General features: G+C 44.3%; 1 protein-coding gene across 1 annotated transcript in view; it reads left to right on the top strand.

The window, feature by feature from the left end:
• Positions 1 to 1,797: 1,797 nt before the first annotated feature.
• Positions 1,798 to 19,374, top strand: part of LOC147428748 (uncharacterized) — a 35,066-nt gene continuing 17,489 nt past the window's right edge. Inside the window, exons 1-2 of the mRNA XM_086497754.1 lie at positions 1,798 to 2,357; positions 2,732 to 2,838. Of these exons, the coding sequence (XP_086353880.1) occupies positions 2,070 to 2,357; positions 2,732 to 2,838 (395 nt within the window). The 5' untranslated portion in view covers positions 1,798 to 2,069. The remainder of the gene's footprint in view (positions 2,358 to 2,731; positions 2,839 to 19,374) is intronic.

Here is a 19,374-nt window from a genome sequence, read left to right as displayed (position 1 = left end):
AACGGGCCGAAATGCCGATTATTTTGAAAATTGGGGGGGGGGGGGATCACAAACATACAGAATTCCCTTTAGTGTCCCCACAAGCTCTTCTCACTTCCCTCTCCTATGTCATTCCTTGAAGACTCTCGCCTGACTCTCTCTATCTCTCTCTCACACACACAACTCAACTCACGTCGTCATACAACTCTCATTCTCTTTCTCTCTCTGCGTTCGCACTCAGTGCCTGAGCATGGAAAAGTTTCGCTCATTCTCTCTAAGACTCTCTCTCTCTCTCACTTCCAACTTGTGACGATCCGATTGCCCTACCTACCGCATGTAGGAAAACGGCTCACGACGCCTAGGATAGCCCCCGTTGATTTCCAGCCCGCGACGATCTGGCTCCCCTCCCCGTCAATTTTTGGCTCGAGATGTCGCTCAGTTTCCTTACTTACTGCCATGTGGCACCGCCTAATACTCCCCTCCATAATACCTACTAATGACCCCTACACTCGCTCTCCTACTATTTTATTCATTTGCTCATAAGATTCCTCTGAATCTCCTAAATCCAACCTTTGAACTCAACCTTGAGACGTCACCCTCTAGAAGGTAATGAGGAGTCGAACTCACGTAGATTCAACAACCTGGACCTGACAACTGCCATAACCAACCTACCGTCTACGCGGTGTTGCTTACCAAGCAACCCATACAGTAAAAATAAACTCCTACAGAGTGCAGCTCTTGCAGGTTTATCACTCCCTCTTACGCTCGCTCGACATGACGACAACCACCCTTGCAGCGCCTGCTTGCCTTGTGCGCGTTCCTCACTGTCGCTCGCGTTCCTTCCTCGTCAACCTTGCGTGACGCGTAATTGCCTGACCGCACCTTACGAGGAGTTACGACTCACGAGGAGAATCTTGCTCGATTCTCCTCTTTCTTTTTTCAAAAACAATCGTGGCACCTACCTCATTTCATTTTAAGTGAACAAGGTGAAACCAGCAGAACAATACCAAACTCATACAAAAAAAAAAAACAAGGTGGTTTCTCTTATACTGGTAGCTATTGGTACTTTTATTCATTTGTTCAGCAAATGCCCCCGAATCTCATCCAGGGGTCACAACCTTGGAACAGAGTTCCTCCACCCTCTAAAAGACAGAAGGGGAAATCGAACTCAGTCACGCAGGAAGCCAGCCCCACTGGTCTATGCCCGTAACCAGCAAACCAAGCACGCGATCTTGCCATACAAGGCAACCCCATCAATAATGGAAAAAGTTCTTAAATCTCTACGTGTCCTATTCGTCTGCCCCTTGCGTCGTCGATACCTGCTCATTCGTTCCTGCTTGCACGGCACACGACAAATTACTGTTATCTGCTCTCCCATCGTGGCTTTCCTCTGCTATCTGTGCCATGTGGGTGCTGCTCGAGGTGCTTCTAGGCTGCCTCGACATGGTATTTTGGGAGATTCTGCCCCCCCCCCCCCCCCCCCCCCCCCCCCCCCCCCCCCCCCCCCCCCCCCCCCCCAACACACCCACCCACCCACCCAAAATTACTCCCCTCCATAATAGAGTAAATAGATAGATGTGCGCACCCTTTGAGTGATTGGATTGGGGATAAGGACTGAGCCGATTCCCGAATCACGAATCCTGACCTTAATAAGAGAGCATGTAGCCTATGACTTTCTAAAGCGAGGCAACGCCACAAACTTCTTGCCACGCAGGCACTATATATAAAATCTTGTATTACGCGTCAGCCAACTGTGAGCCACGCACTGGCGGTGGGGGCCACGAGGCTTCCTTTCTTCACCACGAAACAAAAACGAGACCTTAAAGAAATGCGCAGTCCTCGGCTCTCGATCTCTCATTATCATCTGTAGCTGTGCACTGCAACTTCTTTCTGTCGAAGAAGAACACATCGTAGAATATGTAATCAACGCTATAACGAGAACTTAGAAGTTATGGGTGGTGTAGATGATACCAAGGTGCAGAGTATGACGGGTTTGGCTGATTTGCAGCTGGTCTAGCTACTTGTGCAGCTCCAGGAGCTCATTCCATGGGTGCAATATTGTCAGGGTGATCCAATAAGGCTCATCGATCATGTCTTCTCTGATGAGATCCGTGAGCTTGTCGCGTCTCAAATGTGCTATGGGGCTGAGCCCAGCCCTCCCACATTCTGAATGTAGGAGGCGCAGCTCCACCTTGGGCTTGAGGAATGGGACATCTACCATCCACAGCAATGCCAGTCATCCCTCCAGTCCCATACAGCTGGGCCTTTTTAATGAGTATGAGGTGTACAGAAGGTCTCTGTATGGTGGATTGGCCTACAAGGCTCTCCTGGTCGATGCTGCGGGCACGCTTATCGTCCCTTCAGAGCCTGCTGCCAAGGTTTACTTTCTTATAATCCTGTTTTATATTTCCATGTTTAGCTTGTGTATCTGACTAGCTATTGGTCCTTGCACATGGTTTTTTTTTCCATCTGCTTTCACAAATTCTGCTATTATACCATCAAGACATGGATGTGCACCATTCTGACCTCAGTATTTCCTGGGTCTTTTTCAGGCCGATTTTCATGTGCATATCTAGCTGCACTGGTGCTTACCCTATTTTTTGTATTTTCTTCTATGGATTGGTGTTTCGGCAACTATAAGGGCTTTTAGTACACAATACTCTGACCCATTTTGTTTAAACAGAAACATGGAATTCGTAATCTGTTTTTCCTGTTTGTGTCATCCTGATAAAGTATGTTGTTGCTCTCCTAGGTCTATCACGATGTGGGGATTAAATATGGTGTGCAATGGTCAGAGTCTGAGATCCTGAAGCGGTATCGCTGGGCATACGCACAGCCCTGGTCTCGTTCACGCTTGCGGTATAACCTTTAGTGCGTTAAATTTTTATTACTGTTGTGATGAATCTTTAACATCTATCTGTATGTATGTATGTATGTAGTGTAGCGCTGACTCCTCATTGTTTGGATTTTTTCTGCTTGGGACTGATTGTCCAGATTGCTGTACTAGGGAAAGGGCTGCTATTGGCAGGAGAATAAGTGGAAGGTTTTCTTGAATTGATGGTGGAGAAATTGTGTAGGCCATGCATTTTCACAAGAGCTATTGGATAAAGGAGAAGAGGGCAGTCTGAATGTTTGAAATACCTTGAAAAGACTGCTCACCTGTGGGTCCAGTGATTACTTGTGATGTGTAACTTGTGATGTGAAGGGAGGCTAGAGGGAATTCTGAGATAGGAAGAGAGAGAAGCCTTAGCCTCCCTTGCAGACCCCAATTGAGTTAAAGTTGACAAGTCGATCTCCAAAACGTTTCCGCCTCTTCATCCTCCCTGTCAGGTGTAAATACATGCCATTAGACTCGATATCATAGGCTTTGGGGCTTTGAAACTTCGAATAAATGCACCCTGTTCACTATCACCTATTTGAAGTAGTGGAACAGCGCAAAACCACAGCACTACATTCAAAGCACCTTTTGTTTTAGGATCTTCCTTTCAAGCTGAAACTAGTTGAATTATCAAATGTCGACTCAAAGAATTTGTCAACTCTTTTAAGTGTTTCAATTCATCCTTAATTATACAATCTAAAAGTTCACTCAATGATTGAGAAAAAGATCTTTTGGATGTTTGAAATACATTGACGTGATTGCACGTCTGTGGGACCTAAAGTATGTAGGTTAATGAAGAGAGGGAGAGGGCTCCGTGGCCTGGTGTGGATGGGGATGGGGTGAGAGGGTGTAATAGGTGGCTCTTTTCGGTTTTCTTTTTTTATGCCTGGGTGTGTGCACGTGTTTGTTGAAGGGATGGCAAACGGGATGGGGAAACACGGGTTTCACATTATAGGGCTTTAGCTGATGTTGACAAAGCTGTTGTTTGGTGCTTTAGAAATTGAGATGAATCTATATACTTTATAATCTATATCTATATCTATATCTATATCTATATCTATATCTATCTATATACCGTATAAAAAAGACAAGGGTAAAATCCCCATGTGGCTGCAAATGCTTGCGCCCTCTGCCTTGCCAGCCTACATGGCGCCTATATGGCAACAACTTGGTGCAACGATAGCAGTCTCTCGCCAACGCGGAGTACTCACCTTGGCCTGTGGGAGTGCACTAAGTTCAGAGGGCGAGACTCTTGATGTGCTGGCTGCCAGCTTGCAAAGGGCGACCCTTGCAGACGTATGGGCTGGCACGAGACAGTGGGGGGTTTTATTTAAACCCCGGCCCTCACCCCGGGTGCTCCTTCTAACCTGCTCCCTTGCTTGGAGAGTTACCGTTCCGCCTATACCCTCAGCTGCCTGCTGTTCTGCCTACACCCTCTTACCTGCTACTCCACTCTCTCCAAGGCATGTGTGCTCAAATGACAGGCTTTTTTGGGTTCCATAGTTGCTGCTGCGAATGTTTTTGGTGGGCGCCCACCATGATCAGCCTGTCCGCCCAAAATTGCATACCTGTGATGGGCTGCCATGAGAGCTTTTCTCAAAAATCTGCTAGAGTGATGGATTGCCCTTTGGTATAACAAGAAAGCCTCATGCAAATCGAAGGAGGATCCGAGGATAGCCATTGGTGAGGGCTGCAGAGCGGTGCAGAGAGGAACGCCCAAGAGGCCGTTGCTTGAATAATGTGCACTGTGCGTGTATGCAGCTCCGCCCAGGCCCCTTGCTGCCTGCTGTTTTGCCTACATCCTCCTACCTACGCACCTCACTCTCTCCAAGCCTCGAGCTCAACCGCCCTAGCCTACATACTCTCTCAGCGTCCTTCATGAGTCGCCCGTTGACGATCGAGCCTCCCCTTGACAGCCGGCCGCGCTCCACAAATCTCCTGCTGCACCATGCCTGCCACCATCTATGTCCTGTAGGTGCGTTGAGATTGTGGGGTAGGTAGAGACAGACAGGTCCATTGCCATGGCCCTAGAACATTAAGCATACCATGGAGGACACTTTTTACATTATGCTTGATCCTAAGAGGTAAAGCATGGTGATGACAAGAGGCTACAACGAGTCTATATACGCTCGATAGCTGAAGTTGATTACAATGATGGCTTGCTGCATATCCTGCATGCATAGGTGTAGTGTGTTGTTGTCACAAAGTGATGATGTGGCAAGACCATCTGGCAGAGAAATGGCCAAGTGGACAAGAGAACCTGAACGAACTTACTTGAAGAATTTATGAAGCACCGGCCGTGGGCCCCAAAACCCCAAAAGATAGAAGCTTGAACCCTGAAAGGGATTTTCATAAAATACGTTTCTATGCTGACGTGGCAGATTTTACGGATGCTGACGTGGTTGGGCTGTATGGAATTTCCGCGATTTGCGTTGCAGGTGCCACGTGGCAGGCCTTACGAATTTCCCCAAATTACGCTGGCTCCTTTTAGGAATCTCCAGTGAAGCTTTTGAGTGTGAGTGTTTTTGAATTGATTGCTTTTGGGGCTCTGCCTTCGGGCATCCTATGTATTGTTTATATGAGCCCTTGGGGCCTTACTATGCAAGGTATCTGGACATAGAATCTGAGAGTGGAGGTCCCTCGGGAGCAGTACTTTGCAATGATCAATGATAAAGAAATTTTGAAAGGGGTGCCAGACTTTGGGGCCAATACCTGTCACGAAGTGATGATGTATCTGCCCGGGAGCTGAGCTGCTGAAAACCCTAATTCTGCAAGCTCTAACCCTAAAACCTGCAAACCCTAAAATCTGCCAGAAATCCTAACCATAACCCTAACCCTAAAAACTGTCCTAAACCCTAACCCTAACCTTGGCTGAAAATCCAAAAATTGCGCTGGCATTTGCTTCTGCGTCAATTGCTTCTCCTACGCAACTTGAGAAGAGAGAGAGTTTGCTTTATTTTTAAAAACTCAAGTGAGTTTGATAAAGAGAAAAAAAAGAGTCTTTGCTTTTAGGCTTTTTGATCTGAAGCTTTTGGGGCTCTGCTTTTGGCAACCCTTGTAAACTTTAAATAAGCGGTTTGGGCACACACTCTGCAGAGCATCTGGACGCAGAGTCTGAGAGTGAAACCCTAACCGCTCTCTTGTATTTTGAACATAGTTTAATACACAAAGAAATACCGAAAGGGGCGCTAATCTTTGGGGCCAGTATCTCTAGGCACGGAACTCCGTCGGGCCAGTGCAAATCTATTGTGAACTATGAACTGTTTTGAAGTGGTTATTTGGTGTTGTCGTGATTGATTCTTGACTTGGAGTGTCTAAGTCCGCTACAGTGGTATCAGAGTACGGCTGATTTCTCTTCTACGGGAAATCCGATCCCCAATTTTTTTTCCGCGGCACCTTTGGCTTCATGCAAGGATCAATCGACTCCCTCTGCATCCAGAGATGTGGGCAGGGATCACAACGAAGATTCCGACAGAGAGTATGGCCCGCCTCGGCCTACTCAGGCGGAGCAACGAGAGATGAAGCGTCGTCAATTGATCGACGATGCAACAAAGATGATGCTCAGCTTTGCGAAGGACCCAAAATTGGCAAAATATATGAGCGAGACTTCTTTTCAGGAAGTGCACGAGCAGTGGCAGAAAACCACACCACCACCCCCAAAACTCGCTCTCAAGAAACCTTATGCTCACAAGACATATTTAGAGAAGGAATTAGAAGAGGTGGTTGATGCACGGATTGCTTAGCTTTTTGATGCACAGAACAAAGCTAAAAAGCACGGCAAAAAGCAGAAGAAAGGCACAGGCTTCCCGGGTTATTTGGGTCGTCAAGCGGCATTTGATAAAGCAAAGAAACAGAAGAAGCGTGTTCGATTTGAAAGAGTATCCAATTCTTCTTCTTCTTCTGACAGTTTTTCTAGCTCTTCAGATTCGAGCGAAGAATACAGAAAAGGCAAAAAGCGAAGCAAGAAACAATGCTTGGGAAAAGACAAGAAAAAGGCAAAGAAGACTAAGTCTCGCCCAGTGAGTGACAGTTCTACAGAGGACTTGTCTACAGACAGCTCAGCCTTAGATGACGGAAAATTTTATGCGAACAAGAAGAATTTTTATAAAGCCAACCAGTATGTCTTTATGGAAGATAAAAGCAAGAAAGTCCAAGAGTTTAAGGAAGGTGGACAGTCGATCAAATTTGACATTTTTTCAGGATACTCAAATGCTTCGAAGGTTTTGTCTTTTATACAACAGTTTGATATCGCTTCGCGGGAGGACGCTACTCAGAGCACTCCAAGATTCGGAGAGCTGCCCCTTACTTTAAGGGGAATGCTCGAACTTGGTGGTGCACGCTTCTTTTAAACAAGACTGTGCCAGTCAAATGGCTGGAATTTAAGAAGCTTTTTATTTCTTCTTGGTTGACGCAAGAGTATGAACACGATACGAGCTGCTTGGAACCATCTTCGGATGAATAAAAGAGGTACAATAAATGCTTACTGTGAGAGATTCTGGAGCTCTTTTCTACCCGCCTCTTCATTCAAGAAGATCTCGTTTAGAGAACAGATTGAACGGTTCACCTTTGGTCCACCTACAGAGATCGGAGATCACTGCTTGGAGCAGAAGTCAGCTTCTCTTTAGGAGTTGATGAGTCATGCCATTCGCTCTTGTAGCGTGACCTACCCCACCGATGAGGCAATGACACAACGAGCCGAACAAACTTATGAGAATGAAAGTAGAAAGAGAAAGAGCAACCCACAGAAAAAGGATGCACGACCCAAGCTTACTCCTCAAGAGGAAGCTCGCTTCATCAAGGAGGGGAAGTGCTTTGGATGTGGGGAACATGGACATATCTCTGCGAAGTGCCCTAAAAAGGCACAGAAAGAATAGATTGATAAGAATGACGACAGGACTGAAAGTACGAGCGCTGCTGAGGAACGTGGACGAAAAGGCAAGATAAAAAGCAGAACTGGTACCACATGGTCTGGGACGTGAATCGAATCAAATGAATGAAAGTACAAACTTTGCTCCTTTTAGGACAAAGTGGAGGAATAAGAAGCTCATTTGAAGGAGCCAAGGCCAACTTCTTTTCACTTGGAATTGGCGCCTCGATTTGGAACTACGCCCGATAGACTGAGGCCACAGGTGGAGGTAGTTCGAGTGGCACCTGGACGGGATGTTGCCATTACATCGAGCATTGGCAAACGTTGTTTGCAATGACAAGGGTGTTCAGGGCACGCGAGTGACGTTCTACTTTAAATCCCTTGGTTCCACAAGAACTACGCCGTGGTTGACTATCGGGCCAAGACAGCGACTTTGATTAATAAAGGGCTCAGAGTTTGTACTTGATGAACTTTAGTTTCTTTACTCATTCTTTTGGAAGAGAACTAAACGATGGATTAAGGTCAAATATGTTTTGACCTGAACAAAAGAACGCCAAGATTTTTCTCCACACTCATGTCGATTGCTTTTAGATGGCCTGGAGATCATACCATTGATTTGATACCTGGAAGCACACCACCGAACCGGCCACCTTACCGTGTGAGCCGAGCACAGAATGAAGAGATTATGAACCAAGTGAAAGACCTCTTGGAAAAGGGTCTGGTCCAGCCTAGTACTTTACCGTATTGCTCTCCGGTGTTGTTGGTTTTGAAGAAAGATGGATTTGGGAGAATGTGCATCGATTATAGAGCTCTCAACAAAATCACCATCAAGAACAGATTTCCGATTCCTAGGATTGATGATATACTCTACAGAATACAGATTCTCGTGCTTAGCAGGATTGATTTGAAGAGTAGATATCATCAGTTTAGAATCGCGCCGAGAGACGCCTACAAGACAGCTTTTCGGACGACTTTTGGGTTATTTGAGTTTTTGGTGATGCCTTTTGGCTTAACCAATGCTCTTGCGACATTTAACCAGATGATGGACAGGATTTTTCGAGAGTACAGGCTATTTGTTGGCACTTCCTTTGACGATATTATTGTTTTCTCCAAGATTGAGGCAGAACACAGAGATCATTTGCTTCAAGTCTTTTAGGCATTACGAGATCACACCAGGAGTGCAAATGGATCCGGCCATCCGTGATTGGCCCGATTTGAAGAATGTCCATGAAGTTAAAGCTTCTTGGGACTGTGTTCGTACTACATACGGTTCATTCGAAAGTTTGCAAAGGTTGCTTCTCCTTTGTATATCTTGACACAAAAAGGAGTCCCTTTCTCGTGGGGATCCATAGAGGTGACTGCCTTTCAGACATTGAAAGAGAAATTGCCTACGGGACCAGTTTTGACTTTGCTGAACTTACAGAAGGCACTTGTAGTATATTGTGATGCTTGTGGTCGTAGTCTGGGTGCGGTCTTAATGCAAGAAGGCCATGTCATTGCTTACGAGAGCCGATTGTTCTCAAGGCCGGAGATGACAGCAAAGATATATGAGAAAGAGCTTTTGGCGGTTATCCATGCTCTTACTCAGTGGCGGCATTACCTACTCGAAGCGGATTTTACTGTCTTTACAGACCATCAGAGTTTGCGCTACTTCTTGTCACAAAAGTAGCTTTCGGAAAAGCAGATGCGGTGAGCGAACATCTTGTCATAGTTCCACTCTCAGATTGTCCATGTGCAAGGACAGAAGAATGTGGTGGCAGGTGCTTTGTCTCGGAAGCCGCTACACATCATAGGAGCCTCGAAGATATGATCGACCAGTATGCCACAGATACAGATTTTGCTGACGTTTTTACACGGATACGGGATGGGGAGATAGTAGCGGGATATTCTATTTGGGATGGCTACTTGATGAGAAAAACCATGTTGTGCGTTACACAATGTCGAGGGAAAAGGTTATGACTGAATGCCACTGTCCACCTTTTACGGGTTACCGCGGCATTGCTACCACCGTGAAAGGGGTAGAGAGATATTTCTTTTGGCCGAGATTCAAAAAGGATGTGGAAGAGTTTGTGCGCAGTTGCTTAGTATGCTAGAAGGTCAAGTTTGACAGGCATAAAGCACAGGGATTGTTACAGGCTTTACCCATACCCACCCGCCCCTGGGAAAGTATTGCAATGGATTTTATTTTTGATCCCCCGAGAACACATAGTATGCTAGAAGGTCAAGTTTGACAGGCATAAAGCACAGGGATTGTTACAGCCTTTACCCATACCCACCCGCCCCTGGGAAAGTATTGCAATGGATTTTATTTTTGATCCCCCGAGAACACATAAGTGGCCACGATGGTATTTGGATTGTTATTGACAGATTTAGCAAACAGGCTCATTTCATTCTAGTGAACAAAACAGTCAAGCCGAATCACTTAGCGAGACTGTTTATGGCCCAGATTTTCAGATTACATGGCATGCCTGAGACGATTGTCTCCGATAGAGACCCTAGATTTACGAGTTTGTTTTGGAAGGCAATTTGGGAGAACATCGGCACGCGGTTGCAGTTCTCGCATCTCAAGGTGATGTGCTTGATGATGGGGAGCTTGATGAGCAACCCGAAGTGGAAGAAAACGAGGAGATCCTTGTTCTTGAACAGATTTTGGCACAGGATACAAAGAATAAAGGTAAAGTCTGAAGGCAGTTTTTGGTTAAGTTCAAGAACTATCCGACAGTGGATGTGAAGTGGATGGAGGAGGAGGACATAGCAGATACTCCTCAGATTGTGAACTTTACCTCGATGCTTTTGGTCTAGCATAGTCTACTCCAAATGGAACCGAGAATTCAGCTTGGCTGAAGATCTGGTGCAATAGGATGTACAAGAGGGAAGTTACTCCGGCGCTCCGCTCCTTTGTCAACAGATGCCTTTATTTTTGATACTAAAGTAACTGATGTCTCTTTGAGCTTCAGGGATACTGACAGCTGACAGTATTCTGTTGAATGACTTTATGAAATGGAATTCCTGATTATGATACTGATTTGTTCTTGACTTCTTTTAAGTGCTGGAACTGATAGATGAAATGATTGCAGCATTTTGGTCCGATTGATTGATCTCGAATAGACATGGTTGCAATAGGGGTTAGTCAATCGGACATCAATGAGGACCCGATTGGATCTAGATGCGATTGCTAGCTACATTGCCGATAAATCATGGTCTAAGATTCGAATGAATGTTGAATGTCTTGTGATGTCCTAGTGATGTCCTGTGATATCGTGTGATGTGACTATTGATTGGTACATGTGCTAGATATGTGTTCCTAGTACGTAGGTACTAACAGTCAGTGTCTGCTAAGACGGTTTATGGCCTCTGTCTGTTTTGCAAGCGTAATCGAGGGCGATTACAATGCTTTCAAGAGGGGGGTATGTCACAAAGTGATGACGTGTCTGCTCAGGAACTGAGGTGCTGAAAACCCTAATTCTGCAAACCCTAACCCTGAAACTTGCAAACCCTTAAAATTTGCCAGAAAGCTTATCCTAACCCTAACCCTAAAAATTGTCCTAAACCCTAACCCTAATCCTAGCAGTAGGTTGAAAATTCGAAAATTGCATTGACAGTTGAACCCTAACCCTAACCCTAACCCTAATTGCTCTCTTGTACTTTGAACATTGATTAATACATAAAGAAATATCGAAAGGGACGCCAGTCTTTAGGGCCAATATCTCTAGGCACGGAACTCCGCCGGGCCAGTTCAAATCTATTGTAAACTGTGAACTGCTTTGAAGTGGTTATTTGGTGCTGTCGTGATTGATTCTTGACTTGGAGTGTCCAAGTCCGTTACAATACCTCTTGGCACGAAACTACTCCGGGCCGTCTCTCTCTCTCTCTATATATTAAAGTTCAGTGATTTTGAAGTTTCTGTTTGTGTGCTGCCTTTGATTTCTCGCTTGGAGTGTTCTAGCCTGTTATTACAATTGTCAAGCCGGTGGTGTAGATGACGGCCTCTGGCTGACACACGAACATGTACTTGACATGAGCATCGCATCCGTAAGGTGTTGTGGACATGGGCGTCACATCAATGCTCAATGAGAATGGTTCTCTCTCTCTCACAGATTCTTGCCAACAGTTGCTCCTTCTATGACTCTTGTTTGTAATCTTTGCAATGCCATCTCTCCGGATTATAAGGGTTGCAAATAAATATCGGACAGACTGCCACCGTGGCAGTTTTCCCCTCCGAGCTCATGGTACCACTAGGTGTTCATCCAAAAGCAATGATGGATTACATTTTTAATTAAACAAAAGGTTTGATTGAATAGCGCCATTGCTAAGCGTTCAAACCAGGCACCTCACTGATTAGAGGCAGCGAGCCCAATCGCTAAAAATTGACATTCAATCAAATACATGTTTAAACATTTGTTCGATTCGCAAAAAAAAAGGTTTAGCATGCTCGGCAGTTAGCGCAACCAACGCAGTGGCAAGAGCGATATTTGACCTTGGCCTGGTATAAGTACACAACCTGTGTACGCGTGCTCACGTGTGTAGATATGTATCTTTGCGCATGACTAAGTGTTTCTCTCTGTTGTGCGTGTGTTATAGGGGATGAAGAGCTGTGTCCCTTTAGGGATGTTGCTTTTCTCTATTTATTTTGCCTCTCCATGTGAATGGTTAGGTGAGACATGTAACACCGCATCGATAAGAGCAAAGAGCATCGATAATGGAGGAAGAGAGTCTAGTGGAGAGGAGAGCATTTGTAAGACCACCAAGCCTGAAATTCTAAAGAGAGAGAGCACAGATGTGTGACACTCTATTCTATACTATTATAATGGGGAAAGGGATTCTGCCCCCCACGGACACTTGTGGACTACAGAGTCCTTCGACATGTATATCCTAGCGTTATATATATATATATATATATATATATATATATATATATATATATATATATATATATATATATATATATATATATATATATATATATATATATAGAGAGAGAGAGAGAGAGAGAGAGAGAGAGAGAGAGAGATGAAATGAAACGAAACGATATTTTAACGTCTTCAAAAGGCCAGAATGATCTATGAGACCAATTTGCTACAACTGGTGAATATGATATCATGTATCAATACAAAAAGAAGTGATACTAAATTGAATTTAAAAGTGCTACTAGTTGGAACTGTGTGGGGTATGTGATGATTGATACAATGGGTGCCCAAGCACAAGAGAAAGATACGATGGGTGATGAATTCATCCTCATTTGTACTCCGGATGTCGAGATAGTATGGCTCGAATCCTATGTTGTAGACTCCGTCGATGCTGTGAAGCTCCTCTCCTCAGTCGTGGGCGTCTCGATCTCCCTAGCTCCAATGCTCTGTCAATGAAAGTACCGCGGGGGTGAGTATGAGCTGAGCTTTGCAATGGTGGTTGCTCCTCTATCTTTCGGGTGTGTGGTGTGAAGAAATCGATAATCTATCTCTGGGATTGTCCCTCTGCAGATCTCCTTAGTAAACTATCTCTGTGTCTTGATAGCTCATGACTCTGGAGAAAGATCCGAAGCCTTCCTTGAATAGTCAATGGAAGGGACCCCATATCTTGTAATGCACTGTGCACTGACATATATAATGCATCTTCGCCTTTGGCTCTGTATGGCATATGTCACAAGACGGGCACCACGTGCCAATAGAAAAGAACAAACTTGAACAGACTTTTAGCACTTCAATAACAACTGAATTGAGAGAGAGACGACACGTGACACGAAGTGGCGGAATTCCACCCCAGAGAGTATTGGCTCCAAACCTTGGCGCCCCTTTCGGTATTTTTTTATATTGCATCAACATAGTACAAGCCGGTACTCCAAACTCTGTACCTTCTCTAGGAAGCATGCTAGAGAATGAGCCCTAGCCTCATATTCAAAGGCCCTAGGCCCCAAAAGCAGTTTTTCATGAAAAGCCTTTTAACTCAAAAGCTCCTGGTCCAAAGTGTTGAGTGCAGGGAGTGTGCGAGAGCAAGAGGAGATGGGCACACTCTGCAGGAAGAGGGATGCGTAGCAGATCGAAAGAGAGAGAGAGAGAAGGCTCAAGCGTAAGAAACCCACGATTGTCCATTTGTGAGGGTTCTTTGTTTTATTAAGTACACTTATTAGTTGGGCTGGACACTTAATAAAAATGTGTGTACTCACTTATAAGTGAGTTTTAAGTATAAGTATGTGTACACTATACAAGAGGGGGGCCACAGGGGGCCTTTACCCCCAACAACCTCCCACTTAAAGGCCCGATGTGGTACCTTTAAGCAACTCCCACTAAGCGTATGCAATGCTCATGTTGAGACTTTGCAAGACTCTTAGTGAGGACATCTGCAGGGTTGTCTTGTGTTTTGATCTTTCTCAGTGAGACAAGTCCATCATCCAAGACTTGTCGTATAAAGTGGTACCGCACATCTATGTGTTTGGTACGAGCATGAAACATGGCATTCTTAGCCAGGCATACAACACTCTGACTATCACAGGCAAGCACTGGAGCATTTGCAGGAAGACCAAAATCCCTGACCAACCTGCCAAGCCATATGGCTATCTTAGAAGCCTCTGTGGCTGAAATATATTCAGCCTCTGTAGTGCTCAGTGCCACAATCTTTTGCAACCTTGAACACCAAGAAATAGCACCTCCAGCAAGTGTGAATACATACCCACTGGTAGATTTCCTAGTGTCAAGATCACCTGCCATGTCCTAATCACTATAGCCCCGCAACGCAAGTGTACTCCCACCATAGCATATACATATGTCCTGTGTACCTTTCAAATATCTAAAGATGCATTTCACTGCCTCCCAATGTGGTTTGCCAGGGTTGGACATAAACCGGCTAACAACTCCCACTGCATGAGCAATGTCTGGACGTGTAGCAACCATGGCATACATCAAAGAACCACAGGCGGATGCATAAGGAATCCCTTTCATGACTTGTTTGGCAGCATCATCTTTTGGGCAATCAAGCTTGCTAAGCTTTGTGTGTGGCGGTAAAGGCACACCAAGAGGCTTAGCATCAGCCATATGAAAACGTTCAAGTACCTTCTTGATGTACTTGTCCTGTGAGAGAAACAACAATCGTTTCTTTCCATCTCGCTTAATGCGCATGCCCAAAATGTTTTCAGCTGCATCCAAATCCTTCATAGAAAAGGCTGAATTCAGCTCTTTCTTCAATGCATCTAATGTCTCTCTATGCTTTCCTGCAAGTAGCATATCATCCACATAAAGGACCAACACAATAAGGCTTCCATCCTTAGCCTTTTTAGTGTAAAGACAGTGATCTGCATGATTGGGTTTGAACCCATGGTTGAGCATAAAAGTATCAAACTTCTTGTACCACTGTCTAGGGGATTGTTTCAACCCATACAAGCTACGTTTCAATTTGCATACCAAATGCTCTTTCCCTGGAATGACAAAGCCCTCAGGCTGCTACATATACAGCTCCTCATCCAAGTATGTAAGAAAGCAGTGATCACATCCATTTGATCCAGCTCCAAATCCAAGATAGCACATAAAGCAAACAGCACACGGAGAGTGGACATCTTCACCACAGGTGAAAAAATCTCTTGGAAATCAATGCCTTCCTTCTGTGCATAACCCTTAGCAACTAGACGTGCTTTGTACTTGGGTTTGTCGTCAACACATTTGACCTTATAAACCCACTTGTTAGGAATAGCTTTCCTTCCTTTGGGCAAAGGCACAAGCTCCCATGTATTATTTGCATACAATGATTGCATCTCAGATTTCATAGCAAGCTCCCACTTACTCTTATCTTCACAGGACCGGGCCTCTTTGTATGTAAGAGGCTCTCCCTCATCCGTCAACAAGACACAATCCAAAGAGGGCTGAAACCTCCCTGGTTGTCTTCTTACACGTGTAGACCGCCTCACCCAATGATCTACATTAACCGGCAAGGGTTCTACATCATGCGGAACATTAACCCCATCAATTAGAGGCTGATTTTCAGCATTTATACCCTGCTGTAATTGATTTTTAGCATGCTGATTTTGACCCTCAGGCTGAATTTCAGCATCCCCTTGCTGTCCATTATCATCTGGCTCAATGATAACACGCTGACCCTCATGACCAACATTAGAATTTTCAGTAGAAAATGGCTGTGGAAGTGATTGATCATGCTGAAATTTCACCTTTTTCTTATCAAAGTCACTGGATGTGGCATTTTTTAGCAGCTTAGGTTCATTAAATACCACATCCCGGCTGCGAATTACCTTATGTGACCCCGGAATCCAAACTCTATATCCCATTTCACCTTCATCTCCATAACCCAAGAAGATGCCTTTCAAGGATTTCATATCGAGTTTGGTCCTCAAGTCAACATGCACATGTACATAGCATTCACAACCAAAGACTTCCAAGTGGTCATATGAAGCCGGTTTGCCAGACCAAACCTCTTCAGAGATACCACCATCAAGTGCACGATGTGGAGATCGGTTGCATATATGCACCGCGGTTTTAAGTGCCTCTCCCCAAAACAATTGCGAGAGATTAGCTGTAGACAGCATGCACCGAATCTTCTCACATAACGTGCGATTCATACGCTCAGCCACACCATTTGAAGATGGATTATAAGGGGAGTGAGCTCCCTTTTAATCCCATTCTCATCACAAAAAACATTAAAATCTTTAGAAACATACTCCCCCTCATTATCTGTACGTATGCATTCAAGTTTCAAACCCTTTTGAGTACAAACAAAGGCATAAAACTTTTTAAATGCATTTAAAACCTCACTCTTGTCCTTGAGCAAATAAACCCATAGCTTATGTGAACAATCATCAATGAAAGATACAAAGTAACGAGAACCACCATGAGTTTTTATTGGCATTGTGCATACATCAGAATGTACAAGATACTAGCCTTTTTAGAGGCTCCATGAGAGTAAGAAGCTTTTACATGCTTCCCAAGTACACAATCATCACAAAAATCAAGTTTAGAGCTTTTTACATCAATCCTACCAAGGGAGGAAAGAGTCTGTAGTCCCTTATGACTCGTATGTCCAAGACGCTTATGCCAAAGCTCCATGTGTGATTGCACTTCTGCAATTGCAACAGAACGACCAGGTAATGCCTTGCAATGCAGATAGTATAAAGTACCCTTCTTACTGCCTCTAGTCACAAGCATAGATCCCTTTTGGATCTTCCACATGCCACCACCAAATGTAGTGAAGAAGCCTCTGCTATCCAACTGCCCAACTGAAAGCAAACTCTTCTTGATACCAAGCACATATCTAACATCATGAAGAGTGAGTTCCTGGCCATTATCAAGTGCCAGGTGTATGGTGCCAACTCCCTCAATGTCACAAGCATAGTTATTGCCCAAATACACTTTCCAAGGTTTCCTGCAGTGTATGAGGCAAAACACTCCAAAGAGGGAGTTACATGAAAAGAGGCACCACTGTCAACAATCCAAGATTGTGACAGGCCATCACGAGTAGAAAGCAAAGCATCTATCACATCATGCTTAGTGATATGCATATCTTCAACAGTCATGACATGTGGATCTAAAGATGCAACATAAAGATCACTAGTGTCTTCATTTTCATCAATCTCTTTAATGACAACACTAGAGATCACATTTGCCTTTTCAGACTCACTTTCCTTAGGGATAGAGCTGTCCTCTTTGTCATTTTTCTTGCCTTTTGCATTCATTTGCTTCTTGCGCTCCTGCTCTTTCTTAAAATACCTGCAATCGGGCTTTTTATGCCCCTTTCTTCCGCATTGATAGCAAGTGATGTCTTGCTGTTTTTCCTTGCTGTTGTTGCGATTTCTTTGCTTATTTGCAACATTTTTCCTTTTTTCATTGCGTCCACGCGTGTTGTGGGTTGATCCACGTGCCACTCCCACTTGACTTGCGTCTAATCTCCTCATTGAGGATAGAACCACGCACACCATCATAGGTCAAGTTGGAGTTGTTACTCAAAGAAACAACCAATGCTTCCCAAGACTCTGGCAGTGTCATAAGTAGAAAGATAGCCTTGAGCTTATCATCCTCAAAAGCCTGCAAACTTGAATCACTCAACTGACTCAAGATCCCACCAAAGGCATTCAATTCAAGTGATTAGAGACAGATTTGGACTCATCAAGCTCTAAGCTTACAAGCTTCCTCATGAGATGGACCTGATTTACAGGAGTCGTATTCTCATAAGTTGCTTTAAGCTTATCCCACACAAAACCATAGCTGTGTCAAGTCCCTTTATATCAATAAGAATATCATCAGTCATAGTCATCTTGATGTAAGTAATGGCTTTCTTGTTAAGCTTAGTCCAATCTGCATCTGAGATACTCTCTGGCTTATTTGCAGACAATGCATCATTGCACTCTTTTAGGAAAAGAATGCCCTGTATGCGATCCTTCCACAAATCAAAACCTGTACCATCAAACCTACGGATCTCAAAGAGGCTCTTAGAGTCCGAGGATGACGAAGTGTCAGCCATAATGAGGCAAAACAAAACTGATAATTTTCAGCCAAGAAGTACAATCACCGTACCGCAAAAGCAAATGCAAATGTACATTGTAAAAGTGCTTGCAAGAGCAAATATAATGCTGTAATTTACTTCAAAAGTAAATTTTTTAGCAAGATGACATATTTAGCATGTCAAACTCAACGCATAGAACAACCTCACATCAAGTATACATCACCAAATGCATTTGCAATGACCCCAATGTTGTACATGCCACAATTTCACTGCATAAAGTACATTTGGCAATACACATAAGAGGTGAAAGTTGCTCAAATAATTGAATAAACACCTGTAGGCTCCATAGGTCTCAATCTCTCTGCTCAAATTGACCACAAATGTAAGTACATAAGTGAAATTTTGCCGAATTTTAAAAGCCCCAAATTCTCACTGCTCAATTCTCCACTGTAGCTTTGCCACATGCACGTGTAAGGAGTAAACTTGGTAGTTTTTGCTGAAATTAGCAAAAGCCCCAAGTTTTGTCGTGAATAATTGCTGAAATTTGACAAATTTCAGCAAAGTGGTAGAAAGCCCCAATTCCAAACGTGAAATTGAGTTCCCCAAAGTGCCCTGTGACAGCCCGTGAACTTGTTTTTGTTGTTTTTACACCTGAATATGCAGAAAATGGCCTGTTTTTAGCCAAAAACAGCCCAAAAGCACCTGTTTTGGACTTGTGATTCCCTGTTTTCAGCGTGTAAGCAATGGTAGGCGACGTACCGTACTTGGAGAAGAGAGAGAAAGCTATTGCGCTGCTGTTTCTAGAGAGAGAAAATCTGCGCAGGAGAGAGAAACTCCTTCCTACGCACGAGAGATTCGCCCAAGGCACGTAGCCTTGCTCTGATACTAGTTTGTTGAGTGCAAGGAGTGTGCGAGAGCAGGAGGAGATGGGCACGCACTGCAAGAAGAAGGATGCGCAGCAGATCGAAAGAGAGAGAGAGAAGGCTCAAGCGTAAGAAACCCACGATCGTCCATTTGTGAGGGTTCTTTTTTTTATTAAGTACACTTATAAGTTGTCCGGCCAAAGTGGCCGGACACTTAATAAAAATGTGTGTACTCACTTATAAGTGAGTTTTAAGTGTAAGTATGTGTACACTATACGAGAGGGGGGCCACAGGGGGCCTTTACCCCCAACAAAAAGCAATGCCAAAAAACTGCCAGCGTAATATACGGAAAT

The sequence above is a fragment of the Adiantum capillus-veneris genome, chromosome 23 (genome assembly GCF_014529385.1).
Source record: "Adiantum capillus-veneris isolate H3 chromosome 23, ASM1452938v2, whole genome shotgun sequence".
Lineage (NCBI taxonomy): Eukaryota > Viridiplantae > Streptophyta > Polypodiopsida > Polypodiales > Pteridaceae > Adiantum > Adiantum capillus-veneris.
This window is presented reverse-complemented; position numbering and strand designations above follow the sequence as displayed.